At 41.0% G+C, this 14,988-nt stretch overlaps 1 protein-coding gene and 1 long non-coding RNA gene across 3 annotated transcripts in view; both read left to right on the top strand.

Moving 5' to 3' along the window:
* The window catches only part of LOC307219674, a 586,866-nt gene that overhangs the window by 140,304 nt on the left and 431,574 nt on the right, over positions 1-14,988 (top strand). The gene's annotated exons all lie outside the window — the stretch shown is intronic.
* Positions 1-14,988, top strand: part of CCDC102B (coiled-coil domain containing 102B) — an 87,654-nt gene that overhangs the window by 36,599 nt on the left and 36,067 nt on the right. Inside the window, exon 6 of one of the 2 annotated variants that reach the window (XM_079982965.1) lies at positions 2,461-2,670. The exons of the other annotated variant lie outside the window; for it this stretch is intronic. Within the exon in view, the coding sequence (XP_079839091.1) occupies positions 2,461-2,670 (210 nt within the window). The remainder of the gene's footprint in view (positions 1-2,460; positions 2,671-14,988) is intronic. 2 annotated transcript variants of the gene reach the window in all.

Genomic DNA, 14,988 nt, shown 5'->3' with positions numbered 1-14,988 from the left:
GGAAAGTACTTGGAAATATAAAAAGGTAAGCAAGCTGTTGTGTATTAATCACAACATTTCTATTAAATCATTATTAGCAGGCATCATTTTACGGTCTGAAGAACCATGCCTCCGCAACAATAATAAGTAAAATGTCCTCTCTCCAATCAAAAAATGAAGAAAAGCCTTAATGTAATAGATAAGTACAGGCTTCCTCAACCTCGGCCCTCCAGATGTTTTGAGATAACAATTCCCATCATCCCTGACCACTGGTCCTGCTACCTAGGGATCATGGGAGTTGTAGGCCAAAAACATCTGGACGGCTGAGTTGAGGAAGCCTGGATAAGTAGAACATGTCTTTGGAACATTTCGAAATGTTCCCAAACATATAGCCTTGGAAAGAGTTCTGTATCATATCAAAGCTTATACACAAATACTAGGCCAATCTTTGTGTGTTCTGTGTGTTTTGTTCTGTGGGGACTACACAAAGATGTAGTCTCCGCATTATTTTAGGTATTTACTTTATTGCAATGCAGTCTTCAAACTGAAGAAAAGCAATCCATTTAATAGAAAAAATCCATTTAGTAGAAAAAAATCTTTTTATTCAAGTAAATTTTTTGGATATGTGAACTGAAATTTCTCAGATGTCCAGGATAAATATACTTGCCTTTTACCCCATATCTATGTGTCAGGCAGTCCTACCTGCCTAATAGTTTGGCTGGGATTCACTCTTGGGTGCTTTTGTAATTTCTTTCCTTTCCTGAACCCAGTGAAGAATAAAAATTACATTGATTAGTCAGCATTGCAGAAAGATGAATTGCTTAGGATGGAAATTGAGGACCGAACTAAACATTCTACAGCAGATGTTGGTAACATTTGCCTGCTAGTTCTGTTTGCTTTTTATGAAAAGCAGTCTTCCAGCTTCAATCATTAGCCTTCAAAATCCACACTTCTCCAAATTATGCAATTCAGTTCTCCAACCCCAAAATATGCACAAAGCACATATATATTAGTGAAAATAACACCGAAAATAGGGACATTGCTTGTAAAAATATGTGCATTAGGTAACATTGCATAAAAATGAATATATTAAAAGAAATGCTGGTGAATTTCCGTAAGGACTTTAAGAAAAAAAATATTATAAAGTGTTGCAAAAAATGAGATTGGAAAAATGAGAAAATGAGGAAAATCAAAAATGGCAGTTGTCCATCGCTAGCTGCAATGTCCCTCTGAAATGTTTTTAAGGTGTGAGAAGCTTCATCTGAGTACTCCTCGTGTTGCAGTACTTATATTTTCAAAGGATCCACAGATCACATGGACTAATCAGCTGACAAGACTGTTTTTCATTTCCTAACTTGTTTCCTAACATCTCCATGTATGTCTTCGACTAGCCATAACTAGTGAGCAATAGGTTGTTGTTTTTTAAATGGTTACTCTTTGCCACCATACTAGTCTTCATCGAAAAATATATTGGAAAGGCAGGGACAGATGATAGATAGATAGATAGATAGATAGATAGATAGATAGATAGATAGATAGATATAGATAGATAAATATCCTGGGTTTGGCCAGAGTTTACATCTTCTATACTTTTGTGCTGATAGTACGAACAATGAAAAATGCAAGTTAGTCTAAGAAATCAATAAACCTGGCTTCAGATACTGCTTCTTTTCATCTGTATGACCCATCAGATGATACCAAGTTACGAAAAGACAGTATGTATGTCTCTCTGTATTGTTATGAGTTTGTGGGTTCAAGACACCTATAATTTATGGATTTAATAGGTGTTAGAATTTATTTAATGCTTGTTGAGTTAAACTGGAAGTCAGACTCTTAGTAGCTGGATTCATCTTCCCTTGTTAGGAGATCACCTGACAGATAGGACATTAACAGAGAACAAAGACAAGGAGATGGGCCATCAGCAAAGCAAAGACTCTCTGCGCAAATGGGTGGAGCTCCACCCTGAGCTCTGAGATTGGTAGTCAGTAGACAAGGCTAGAAATTTTGTTAGGAGGAAGTTTTAGGATTTCAGCTTCCTGTGGCATGATCAAGGGGAAAAGGTATCGGTTTGTTAAAAGCAAGTGAGAGAGTGGGGCCAGAGCACAATGTGGACTACGGTACCTGCTTTGAATTGGGAGACTGCAGCAGTGGGCGAGATGGGATTCTCTTGCAGTGTAATGCTTTGAAGCCCTCACTGTAGCGTCAGGTTATATATATGTATAAATAAACCATATAGCATAAAGACATGTAACAGTATATAAGGAGCTAGGAGCTCCATGCATAAATCCCAGCAGAATCCTGGGAGCTGTTCTGTATGTCATAGCTGTTTGAAATCTCAAGCATATTAAGAACCCTGGATTAATTTGCCTGCATAATAGTTGCATGGGCCCACAAGTTTAATTTGCCTACAGCTGTGTGTCTTTTCCAGGAAAAGGGTTCTTGTCTTCACAGATTCTGCCACCCTCCTCTTCCATTTTCCAGACGGAAATACCACAGCCTGAAAGTACATCAGTATGGGAAAGAAGAAAAAACCTTGAAATAGAAAATCAAGAACTGGGTATAGACAACAGAAGATTAAAGGCCAAGATGAAGGATCTTCAAGATCTTCTGGACAGAAAAAGTAAATGGCCTGCAATTCATCTGTGTGGAGATCTCAAGATACCATACAGTGAACTGCTGGGGGGAAATAAGGTATGATGCTTAGTTACTTAATTCAAGCATTTCGGCAAGGGGTAGTTTGAGCTGTAGCAAATACTTCTCCCGCATTTCATTCTCATCCCTGACTTCCACATTTTAGATGGGGCTCTCTTATGGAGAAAGTGCCTATACAGAGACCTGCATCCAAGCTAGAAACCTGCACATTCTACAGAGTTCTACACCTAATGTGTGAACATTGCAGTGGAGCCTAAAAGCTGCATAATTTTGGAGGTGGAGCCAGTGGTGGGACCCTTTTCTACACATGATGCCACCTGACACAACTCATAGCAGAAGGGAGCTTTAATTGAATTTATTATCAGCATTCTTTTCTGCATAAAATATCAATTACCCGGTCATGATTTCTGCATTAAACATGTTATTAATTATATTTATACTTCACACAATAATAGTACAAATAAGCATCAAAGGAATATTATTATAGCTATAAAAAAGCACTTATTTTTCAATGAATATTTGAAGATAATTGCTTTAGCAGTCTGCCAAAAGTCAGGGGTTTTTGCAGTGGGTCAGCCAAACAGAATTTTATAGGATGCATCCACATTGGCTTTTTGTGCATGATCTGCTATGGTTATATGTGATATTCATGATTTCAGACAATAGCTTGCATTGTAAATCACCAGAATATTCATGAAAGCATATCTATAGCAGCCTATAAGACTGCTATATCTGGATGATCGTAACACTATTAAGAAGCAATAGAGTTAGAGTGGATCAGGACACTGATCAAATAAATTCCTCTCGTGTGTTTAGAGTTTGTTTTGAATTGCTTCTTTTTGGTAGCCCAGACCAGGACCACATCTTATGGGAAAAAATAAAATAAAACGACAAGATAATGTAGCATGAACAGAAGATCATTTATCTTCTTTGGATGTGTTGCCAGTGCTTAATTTGTAAAATGAGCGGTGTCAGTGCTCAACAGTGCCAGATGCTATCACAGGAGCTTTGGGCTGACTGTCAGTACAATACTGGGGGGTGGGGGTGGAATTCTGCATTTACATAGAGGCATTTATCCCTCTCACCAAATGCAAAGGATGGCATGCAAGTCTAAGTGTTCGAGGATCCAGTTGTTGCTGTTGGAATGGTTTGTGGGGTTTAAGTCAGGCTGGCTTTAAAGGTACACCAGAAAAACAACAGAATATCCAGCCCTCAACACACCAAAGTACAAAGACTGTGCAATTTACTCGTTAGTCTTTAGGTTTCCATTTTCTAGGCAGGCTAGAAACCACCAAAGATATAGAGCTGGGATAGGTGGATAGCCAGTGTTGTGCCCTCCAGGTGTTAATGTCTATAACTCCCATTATTCTTAGCCAATACTTGTGCTACATGGAGCTGATGGAAGTTGAGGTCCAGCAACATTTGAGGGGCAGCATATTGGGTACCCCTGTTGTAGACCTAAGAGAAAGGGAAGTGGGACAGAGAAGGAACTAAGTCTAGAGAAAGGGGGAACCAGCTTGAACAGGAGACACCACAGAACAAAAAGGATGTGAGATTTGGAAAAATCCATCCCAGGACTTCCGGGTTAGCGCGATCAGCTAATGGCGGATTCCCTCCAAGCTCTGGAGGGAATCGGCTCAGCTGGAGATGGGTCTTGCCGCGACGGCGACGCGGAGACCCTCAGAAACCGCAGGCGCGGAAGCCTGCGGACTTGGTGACTCGGCGGGCACCTTAAGCGCCCTCCCCGACCCACGAAGAGCCTTTTTAAAGGCTACGGAGAGGGTACGGAGAGTGGCGCGGTGCTGTGAGTAGACCGCTACTTCAGTGGAGCGAAGCCGCGAGCCATGGCCGGAGAGCGCTGACTTTTTCCCCAAAATTTGGACTTGAAAACAAACAACCCGTGAGTAGAACGGAATTTGGACTTTAAAATCTTTACCATTGAATTCGGTACGACCGGGGGATGTGCTAAAGGGAAGTCCGCACCCCCCCTACCTACAAATGATTTAAAGCAAGGATCGGAGAACTAAGGTGGAGAGATCATTGTTTTTTCAGTGTCAGATAAAAGATAATAATTCCATGAATTTGACAGAAGAAGTTTTTGTGCTGGAGAGTAAGAGGGGAATTTTAGAAGCTTTTGTGTAAACCCCCCCCCCCGGACCCGGGAGAGTCCTGTGTGTGAGCCTGAGGAAAAGGAACAAGGAGTTTGACAGCTGTCAAAGGAGCTGTCAAACGGGCAGTTAAAGTTAAAAATTTTACTACTTAATATCTCTCTGGACTAAACGTGTTACATTTGAATTAAAGTGGTTGGGAACAAAGTAGTAAATAAACAACAAAGTAACGGATTGTTGGAAAAGGATTAACAAGTAACCAGAATCCCCCTAGGGGGAACTTTGAGACATTACAATGGCTGCAGATGGAAAATTACAGGCTGAGATAGAAATAATGTTTTTTCTCGTGGGAATATTGCAAGAGCAGAGCATGGCTATGAACAAAGAACTTATGACCTTGACTTCTAAAACAAGCAACTCTGCTGAATGCATAAAGGACCTGACTGGGAAAAAAATCGGCAGCTGAACCAGAAGAGATATCTTTGGAACTGGTGGAGAGGGAAGAAGGAGTGGAGAAAGTACAGATGGAAAATACCAACCAGAAGCCTATATTGTTAGAACATAAAGAAGATCTTTGGATTACAAATCTGCGAAAGATGCGAAAGATGAAGGAGGAAGCCCCCGGAGTACTTGGAATACTGGAATTTAAAAGAGAGAAGAAATATGATCGGGACTTCCCCCTTGAGTATGGGAGATCAGTTGACCTTTTGCAGCAGTTGCTTTCAAGTATTTTGGATGGAAGAAAATTTGATGTGACTGTGACAGAACTCCTTCGAGACCTGAGGATCAACAAAAAGGGCTACCAACAAAATCGGCAGAGAGAGACTGACAAAGATTTGAAGGCCTCGGATGTGAGGAATCCAGGCTAGAACTGTTTTTGAGGACATTTATTTGGGAAGGGACGGAAACCGGGGTAGGGAGGGAGGGAAGAACAGAATTTTAAAATTTTCATGATTTTTGTGTATGGTTATTATGACCTATATCTAATGTAAAAAGGGGGAAATTCGTGGAAGGGAACTTGGGTCGACCTTAGAAAAGGATTTAATATCTATAAGAGAATTGGATAAGTAAAATTTGACCAAGTAAAAAGAGCTAAGTTTAAAAATAATAACAATATGTTAAAGATGAGAGACAAGTACTTGCTGAGCTAACTACGGGAATTGGGATGTATGAAGGGGGGGTGGGGGAAGTCAGGGAGTGGGGTTAAGAAAGTAAGGATATGAAATTGTCTTTATAAAATGTGAAAAATCTAATAAAAATTATTAAAAAAAAAAAAGGAAAAATCCATCCCAGGCTAAAATCAAGAAGCCAAAGGAAATAGTTTGGGGGTAGCATTTACAAGCCAAGCATTTATTTATTTATTAAGTTCTTACTAACTTTGCATTCACTGGTCTGGAGGAGCAGCAATTATTCTCAATGTTTGTAGTAGTTCCATGCATAATTGCTCACTTGGGCAGCTGCCTCAAGGCCAAACTAAATGAGACACCATTCAAGCAATTAGCTTTTTAAATAACGCCATGAATGGGAGCTTTCCCCTTTATGCACATAGCAGGTATTGGGGCTTGATCCAGACTGAGAACCAGGGAAAAGATAAAAGGTAAAAGGTCCCTATCCTGTGTCAGGGTCCCAGTTCAGATCAGCACCCTTGTGCTTGCTATTTATATTAAAACAACAACAACAACAACAACAGCACTTGTAATTGTGTGATTGGTGTCTTATCAAGTTTGGTCCTGTAGCTGGTCCAACCTACATTTGATTTCAAATTCCCACTTGGACGCCAACAATCAAGTGATTGACAAGAAAACTATTTACAAAGGAAAGGAAAAGAGAGAGTCAGTCATGGGAGCTCCATTCATACGAACACAGTTCTAAACCAGCTTTTTCAACACCACTGCTTTCTGCACAAGAACCAGCCTATGGACATTGCAGGAGGCTGGACTAGATGATCCTCAGGGTCTCTTCCAATTCTACAATTCTATGATTCCATATCAGAGTTGCTACCTCTGAGATATATACCTCAGATAATAGACTCCCACCCTTAAATAAGTAACTAGTGTGACTGTTCCTCCCTAGCTTTAGCAGTGTTTCTTGTTGTCACTGAAAGAAAAATAGCCAAAGTGTGTAAAGAAAAATAGAGAAGTGTGTAGCCTTCTCTTTCCGATCATGAGCACAATGCCTTGGGGATAAATGTTGAGACAAGATTATATCTGAATTTGGACCAACTGTGTATTTCTCTGTTCCATGGAGAGACTCCAGTTACATGAAACTTTTAGACTATACTAAAAACAAAATATGGGTTTTATTTCACCAGGCTTTTGTGTTGACCCCTTTACTGTGATAGAATAACGCATTATTACTTTTCCACCTTTCCATCTACAGTTTCTATGACTGGTATATATCATATTTCCCTTTAGCCCTACTGCCAAGTTTTTTAGACAGCTGCCTTGATTGCATGAAAGATGTGTATCAAATCTAATCTTCACTGTACTTGAAACTTTTAAAAAACAACCTACAGTTTTTTCAAACATATTATGTATGACTGTAGAAAATGTGGTTTTACTGTATTTTATTAGAGATATAAAACATAGGAATCAAAATGCTTTACATGGCCTATGCAAGTTTTATATACTTCAACTTTTAACTACTCATATGACAGGCTGGAAGCAGAGGAATATATCATTCACATGGAAATTCATATCTATGTTTTAAAAAACATTTCCCTAAAACTATATTTGCGATCATAGCAGCTCATAGCTTATCTTTAAATACATATATGGGTTACAAGCTTTCCCATGTCAAGAATAACAAATTGATGACTACCATCATTTGATCTGGATTAAATAGATGGTTGGAAGGTGTGGGGGGGAGAGATTCAGACTAGAAGCATTAGATGTATTTTAATTTCCAACGATATAGTGAGTTTATCTGGCTAAGTTTCCAATGACCTAACTAATCGGCTTACAAACTGATACCGTATGCTGTTGCAGAGAGAAAAGGGAAAAGGGATGCAGTGGTAGCGGGGGGGGGGGGACAAGCAGTGTAAGGAGGTCCATTTGCCTTCAGATACGAAGTGGAGCCCATGCAGGTTCATCAGAGTCACTGGGTCATCAGCCCCATCAGTTATACCTGTTCTCCACCCAATGCATTCACTTGCAAGCACTTCCTACCTCCCTAAAATGGGACAATTTCATTTAGCCTAATGTATAGCATGAGATCATTCATTCTTAGCCAGCAGATCTGTCCATAGTGAGGAATTAACTCCTTATTGTCAAAAGTACACTTACAAATTAGGAAAGGGCATGTCTATCAATCCCGGGTTTCTTAGCTACTCCTAGGTGTGCACCCAATGCAGCAACAGCGAGGCCCCGCCTCCAGCCTCTGCTTATGTATCTCCCCCACCTGGGCTGCATGCAAGCAGGGAACAACTCTGCCTGCATGCAGTGCCATCTTTACCATGGGTGTGTGTGTGTTTCTGTACATCCCTGGTATAGAAGAGACTGCGACCCACATCCAGTGGAGCTGTGGGCATGCGTTAGCAGAGTTCCGCAAGAAACGAGACTGTGTAGGTATGCGGCATCACAAATTTTTCTTTATTTACAGCAAATCAAAACAAAAAAACATGGCTAGTGTGAACAGGGTCTCACACATGCATCTTCTCTGTTCGAGAGCAGGGAACAAAAAGCAGAAGAACAAGAGCACCAAGAATGGAAGTTCTCTGGTCTGAGTTTCCGTTCCCACACTTCCATCAGTATGGAATGTAAATAAGGATCACATGATCCAGCAATGAGAGAATGAATTAGTACTGACATCCTCCCCCATTTCATGACATCATTGCTGCAGACTTTAGCAGAGTTGCAGCTTATTTACAAATACACTCAGTTGTTCTTTGTTAACAACTTTTGACAGCAAATCAGCAGGAATTTCCTTTCCTGGCATATAGGACACATTTATGAGCTCCCTGTGGATACAATCCCTTGCATGACATAACTTGATCTGCAAGTATTTGGTTCCTTGCTTACACCCTTCAGAATTAAGCAAAGCTAAGCATGATTTGTTGTCCTGATAAGCCTGTATAGGACATGACACAGTATGGAATGTAAATAAGGATCACATGATCCAGCAATGAGAGAACAAATTACTGACAAGGGGTGTGGGGCACCCGGGCGCCGAATTCTGGGGGTTGCTAGGTGGGAGAGCAGGAAGAGCTCTCTGGAAAGTCTCGCTCACCAAAGCCAGGAGGAGGGGGAGTGACAGGAAAGAGGGAGAGACAGACAGAAAGAGAACATGCCTATCTAGTAACGGGAGCATGCACTGGCTCCAGAACCTTCCCAAGAAGAACTCGTATATGTGCATTCGCAAGGGCCCTCCCAGCTCCTCTAGAAATAAGGTTGCTCCCACAATGAAAGGCTGCCTGAGATGGCTCTCCATACGCATGTACACAGTGCCCGCCCATCTCATCTTTCAGACACCTCCCTATGACCGCAAGCACATGTGTGGAGTCTTTACACCGACTCTCAATGTGTGGAGGCAGGAGAAGGAAGGGTGGAAGCCCTTGATGCTACACCAGTCTAACCAGTCTCTTCCTCCTCCTGCACCTGTTCTTCACTCTCCAGTCCTGCAGCTTCTCCTGCCTCTGACTCTCGTCTCCTGGCTATTGCAGGCTCTCCCAGTTCACCAGTCCTTCCGAGCTCCCATCTCCTGGAGCCCACACATCTTATTTAGATATAGGAACAGTTCATTTGCAAGTAATCATGCTAGATACATTTTGTACTTCATACGGCCTGCTTTACAGTTTTGTCATAGCTGCATGCTTTACTGGGACCAGAATGTTTCATGTTTTCTGTTTGACTTCTAAAATCCATTTGTGTCCTGCTTCAATGTTGGTGGTTAAGCTGGTTATCAAAAACTATAGTGTGATCATTTTTAGCAGCTGAACTGAACTTTCCAAGGTGTCTATTTCATGAACTTCTGATGAAATTCCATTTTATGATGGCCCCAGCTCATTTACATTTAAATCTAACCACTTTCAGACATTCTTCTGAAATGTGTGAATAGAATAGTTTAATTTCAAAAGTGGGGATTGAAGGTGAGATTGTAGAAAGTTTATATGGGCAATTTATATTCTAGTGATTGGGACACGGATATTTAAAAGGAGACCAGAGGCATTGTGATAATCAATTAATTCTGTCTGAAATGGAAACGTTAAATCTATGCTTATCACTCATGTTTTGACATTTCTTTGAAATCCAAGCGCCATTGCATATATTTATATCTATGACTTCTGAATATAGATAAATCAGTCTTGATTCAAAATACTGTTAGAAATTGTTGTTCAGTTTTTCCTGTTTATTTCATATATCCGGCATTAGAGGGACATTTAATATGTTAGAAGTGCAATCCTAACCTCTGATCCATGGCACTGGAGACGCTTAGGAAGAGGAAAGCATATTCCTCCACTCGCATGGTGTGAGAGCTCTTCCACCATGGATGTCCTGGCCTGCCATTCATAATGAGGAAAAAGAAATAATGATCACTCTGTATTCTTGAGTGGAATGGGGGAGGACTTTGGCTTTTCCTGATCTGAATCATAAGGATTGCTTTTCTAATGAGTGGTTATAAATAAATAAAACACATTGCATGGCAATATGACCTGAAAGTAGGCTGTGCCACCCCAGTAGAAAAGTTGGTTTGTTAATGTATATATACATTTGCCTTCATTGGTTTAATCAAAACTGCAGATCACATATCCAGTACACATTTAATATTAATATTATACTTTTTTTAAAAAATGCTTCACAGGTGCATTATAGCCCTATTTGCTAACTTTCGGAAAATGCTCCCGTAGGATAAGAAAATACATTACCACTCCCTGAAGGCAACTTTGAAAATAGTGGATGCATGAGTAAGTTCTTGCGCAAAATACATGACTCTTGTATATATCTCCCTACAGATCACTATGTATCTGTGTAATTCCCTATCCACATCTGCAGCCTCCCTAATCAGCTCCAGAGAATTGGGGACAATCAAGGACATTGTGAAAGGTAGTATGGGGCACTGCAAGGGCAGAGCCCTGAGGCACCCCACAAGTGAGAGCCCAGGGGTCTGAACACTCATCCCCCCCCCCACTTTCTGGACACAGTCCAGAAGGAAGGAGCAGAACCACTGTATAACAGTGCCCCCAGCTCCCAGCTCCTCTAGACAGTCCAGAAGGATGTCATGGTCAATGGTATCAAAGGCCGCTGAGAGATCCAGCAGAACTAGGAAAGAGCTTTCACCTTTGTCCTTTGCCTGCTGGAGATCATCAATCCTGATTGGGAAGGATCCAATGGTCTGCATCCAGCAGGCATGTCTGGAGCTGATCAGCGACCATCCGCTCAATCACCTTGCTCAGGAATGGAAGATTTGAGACTGAGCAATAGTTGGCCATATTGGCTGGGTCCAAAGATAGTTTTTAAGAAGCAGTTTCATAACCACCTCTTTCAGTGGGTATGGGAAGGCTCCCTCACAGAGGGAAGCATTCACCACCCCACAAAGCCCATCACCCAGTCCTTCCCAGCTCGCTTTTATGAGCCAGGATAGTCAAGGATCAAGGAGACAGGTGGTCGGTTTCACTCATCCAAGCAGCCTGTCCACATCCTCAGAGGCAACAGATTGGAACTGATCCCACACAACTTAACTAGACAGGACTCTGGCATTCTCCTGCCCCAACCCTGCTCCCACTGTGGCACCTATCTCTTTCCAAATCTGAGCAACTTTATCTGCAAAAAACTTTGCAAAATCATAGTGCAGCTGATGTTAAGTTTAACTTTACATTGCCAAGATAACTATGAGTAATTAGATAGATCCAAACTTTACAGTAGATACTAAGAATGACTAAGCCAAGGCCTTGATTGGCAAGGGCAGAGGAGTAAAGTAAGCTGTTCTGCATTGTATTGTGGGTAGTTATACAAGCTGTGAAATGCATAAAGAAAGCAGGAGTAATAACATTTTATGGGATTTGAGGAGGAAGAAAACAAATGGGTAGATTTATTATTATACAGTAGTGCAATATCTCATGAAAGATGAACTTGATGAATTGCTTCACAAATCACGAAGAGTGTTAATAATAATGACAGAATGTGAATACTTAGTGTTTGTAGAAAGCTGGAGATTTGTTATTTATAATATCAGCAAATTCAAAATTGGGAGAGTTCAGCATCTAGTCTCCCCTTCAAACTAAAAGTTGTTCAGAGTTCAAGCCCAGTTCATACCGAGCTCACCTGCAGCCTGATGTATCTGCCAGTCCCCCCCACTATCCAAGGAAATTTCCCCATATGAGGAAAAGGGGCAGAAACCAGCAGTGGGGAGGACTCTCTGGTGACCGTGTTTCATCCTTAAGGGCTGAATACTCCTGAGCATGGATCTATTTCTGTGAAGGGCTTCAACAGCAAATAATAGGTACAGTCAAACCTCGTTCTGTGTCCGCCTCCATTTGCGTCTGCTTCGCCGAACGTCTGCGGCAAACCCGGAGGTACCGGAATGGGTTACTTCCAGGTTCGCCACTCGCACATGCTCAGAAGTGCTAAATTATGCTTCGCACCTGCATAGATGCAGCACTTTGATGTGCATCATTTTCGGGTTGCGGCGGGGCCTCAGAAACAAATCCCCGCTGTAATCCCAGGTTCCACTGTATAACAGGAATGAGTGGGAAGTTGCTGAACTGCCCACCATAAAACTGCTGGTGTTCTAACTGAAGTGACCTCTCCCTCTCCAAACTGACACCATCAGACTATTCAACAATTGTCCTTCCCTAAGAGCAGGGGTTGGGGAATCAGTAGCTCTCCAGATGTACCTATCACATCTGGGTCTGCTAGCTGGGGTTGGTCAAATTGAGTCTAACAATATCCGAAGGGCCAAAGGTTTGCCTTCCCTGCCCTAGAGGGAGAAGAAATATGACGTTCAAACAGGTTTTCCCTCTCCTGTATCTTGCCTTTACTGTTTCATTGATTTGATGTTCTATAGAAATCATTTTGTCAGGTTTTCCTGAAAAGCAGCCTATGAAATCTATAAACAAACAAACAATAGTTTAAAACTGTTTCTCAGCTGGGAAGGGGGAATTATGTTCCATTGGAGAATATTTGCCAGTGCATGCAATTTATTTTGCAATATGTAGGTCAGGAAAATAGATAAAGAGGAAACTCTGGAAGTTGATTTTTTCTGGCCTTATATTGTACATAACTAACACTAACTTCAATAGACTTGCACATGGGTATTTCCAGAAAGGCTTATGTTGAAAACCAGTGTGTTGTAGTGGTCAGAGGGTTCCCTACTCAGCCATGAAGCTCACTGGGTGACCCAGGGATAGTCACTGCCTCTCAGTATAACCCAGGGCAGTCCAACCTCTCAGTACAAGTGGGGCCACAAGAGTACTTTGACACAGAACCCGGGGCCACACACTTAATTGAATTTTGCAATATTGTTAACATTATTTCATACAGACAAGTAATATATTTAATTAAATATATATAATCAAATACACAATTAATACTATTAATTAATATATTAAGGAGATAGCCATTCTTTTTTTAAAAAAGAAGTGACCAAAAAGATCCAAAAACAAGGAGGCTGCAGAGCGTAAGGGGAGTTGCTGGGTGCAGGCAAGACTATAAGCAGGAAAGAGAAGGGTGAGGGGGAAAACAAGAGTTTTTACTGGCTTTTGGTGGAACAACGAGGGCTGGGAGAGAGAGGAAAAGAGCATGTGAATGAGCATCTCTTATAAAGGGACACAAAAGGAATTGTGCCAATTCATGAGTTTGGAAACTTATTTGTTTGTTACTGTAGTAATACCAATCCATATACCTTTTTCAGTCTGAGAGACTTTGCCTCCAATGGCAGACAGAATCTTAACAATATTCTATTGAGCCATCATCTCAACCACCAATAGGTTTCCCTGACCAGCAATCTCATAGACTCCTCATGTGTTAGTTTCCTTTCACAGGGTGATGGGTGAAATCTTTGTCTTTTAAGGGTAAAAGACAAGTTGCCTGGTATTTTGATCAAATAAAAGCTCTGCAGTCATCTTGTGTTAGATTTTCCAAATTTATGGCAAGCACAGCAGAAAAATTCTCTTTATTTTCCCCCTCCTGTGTGACAGCTGAAACCTCTTCCACAGATGACTCTGTCATTATGCACCGTCTGTTTCTTTACATTAATGGGCCGCAATGTATGCAGGGAAAATTAATCTTAGGAGAGCCAACATTATTTCATGCTTCATTACATGAAATGCCTCCTAACTCTTTGATTATATATATAAAAATTTGCCCCCGAGGAAGGAAAAAAACCCTCAAAAACCTAGCCTATGATGTACAAACTAATGAATTCTCATTAGATGAGATGCAATTTCTCATTATTTTAATTTTTCCTTACAAGAACTCAGTGTGGAAAGAAAGCTTAGCTACTGTTTCATGTGAGACACACTTAGATGCACTTAAGTGGAAACTTATCTATAAACTGGATTGTCAATATAAACTTAGTAATAGCATTATCCTTACTAGATTATTGCTAACAAACATAAGGTTTATACAGTGGTACCTCGGGTTAAGTACTTAATTCGTTCTGGAGGTTCGTTCTTAACCTGAAACTGTTCTTAACCTGAAGCACCACTTTAGCTAATGGGGCCTCCTGCTGCTGCCGCTCCACCGCCGCATGATTTCTGTTCTCATCCTGAAGCAAAGTTCTTAACCTGAGGTACTATTTCTGGGTTAGCGGAGTCTGTAACCTGAAGCGTCTGTAACCTGAAGCGTATGTAACCCGAGGTACCACTGTATAGTATATGACAAATGAAGTGCAGTTTAAAAAAGGTGTTTAATAGGATTCAACAGAGTTGTAGTAGCAGCAAACTCTGCTTCACAACATACTGGTGGTGGTGATGATGATAATCCTTCCCTTTCTCCCAAAGAAACACAGGGTGGCAATCATAGCCCTCATGCTAGTTGCTCCCCATCCCCAAACTAAAAAGCTCCTGAATCTGTAGCCTTTCTTTTATGAAAAAGGTGAGACTCCTAATAATAGGTATGTGGACACAATGGTTTTAGGCAAAGTTGTTGACCTCTTTTTTTGTAAAATCTCAAAAAAAGAAAAAAAAAGGTTAACTGAATACCGGCTATGTCCAGGAAATTTTGGACACATGGCAACTCTAGTATAACTACAAAATACAAAATATTGTCTATTCCAGGTCACCCAACCACTGCCACAGTGTCCTGGCAGATCA

Source organism: Podarcis cretensis (assembly GCF_951804945.1).
Source record: "Podarcis cretensis genome assembly, chromosome: 7".
Taxonomy (NCBI): domain Eukaryota; kingdom Metazoa; phylum Chordata; class Lepidosauria; order Squamata; family Lacertidae; genus Podarcis; species Podarcis cretensis.
This window is presented reverse-complemented; position numbering and strand designations above follow the sequence as displayed.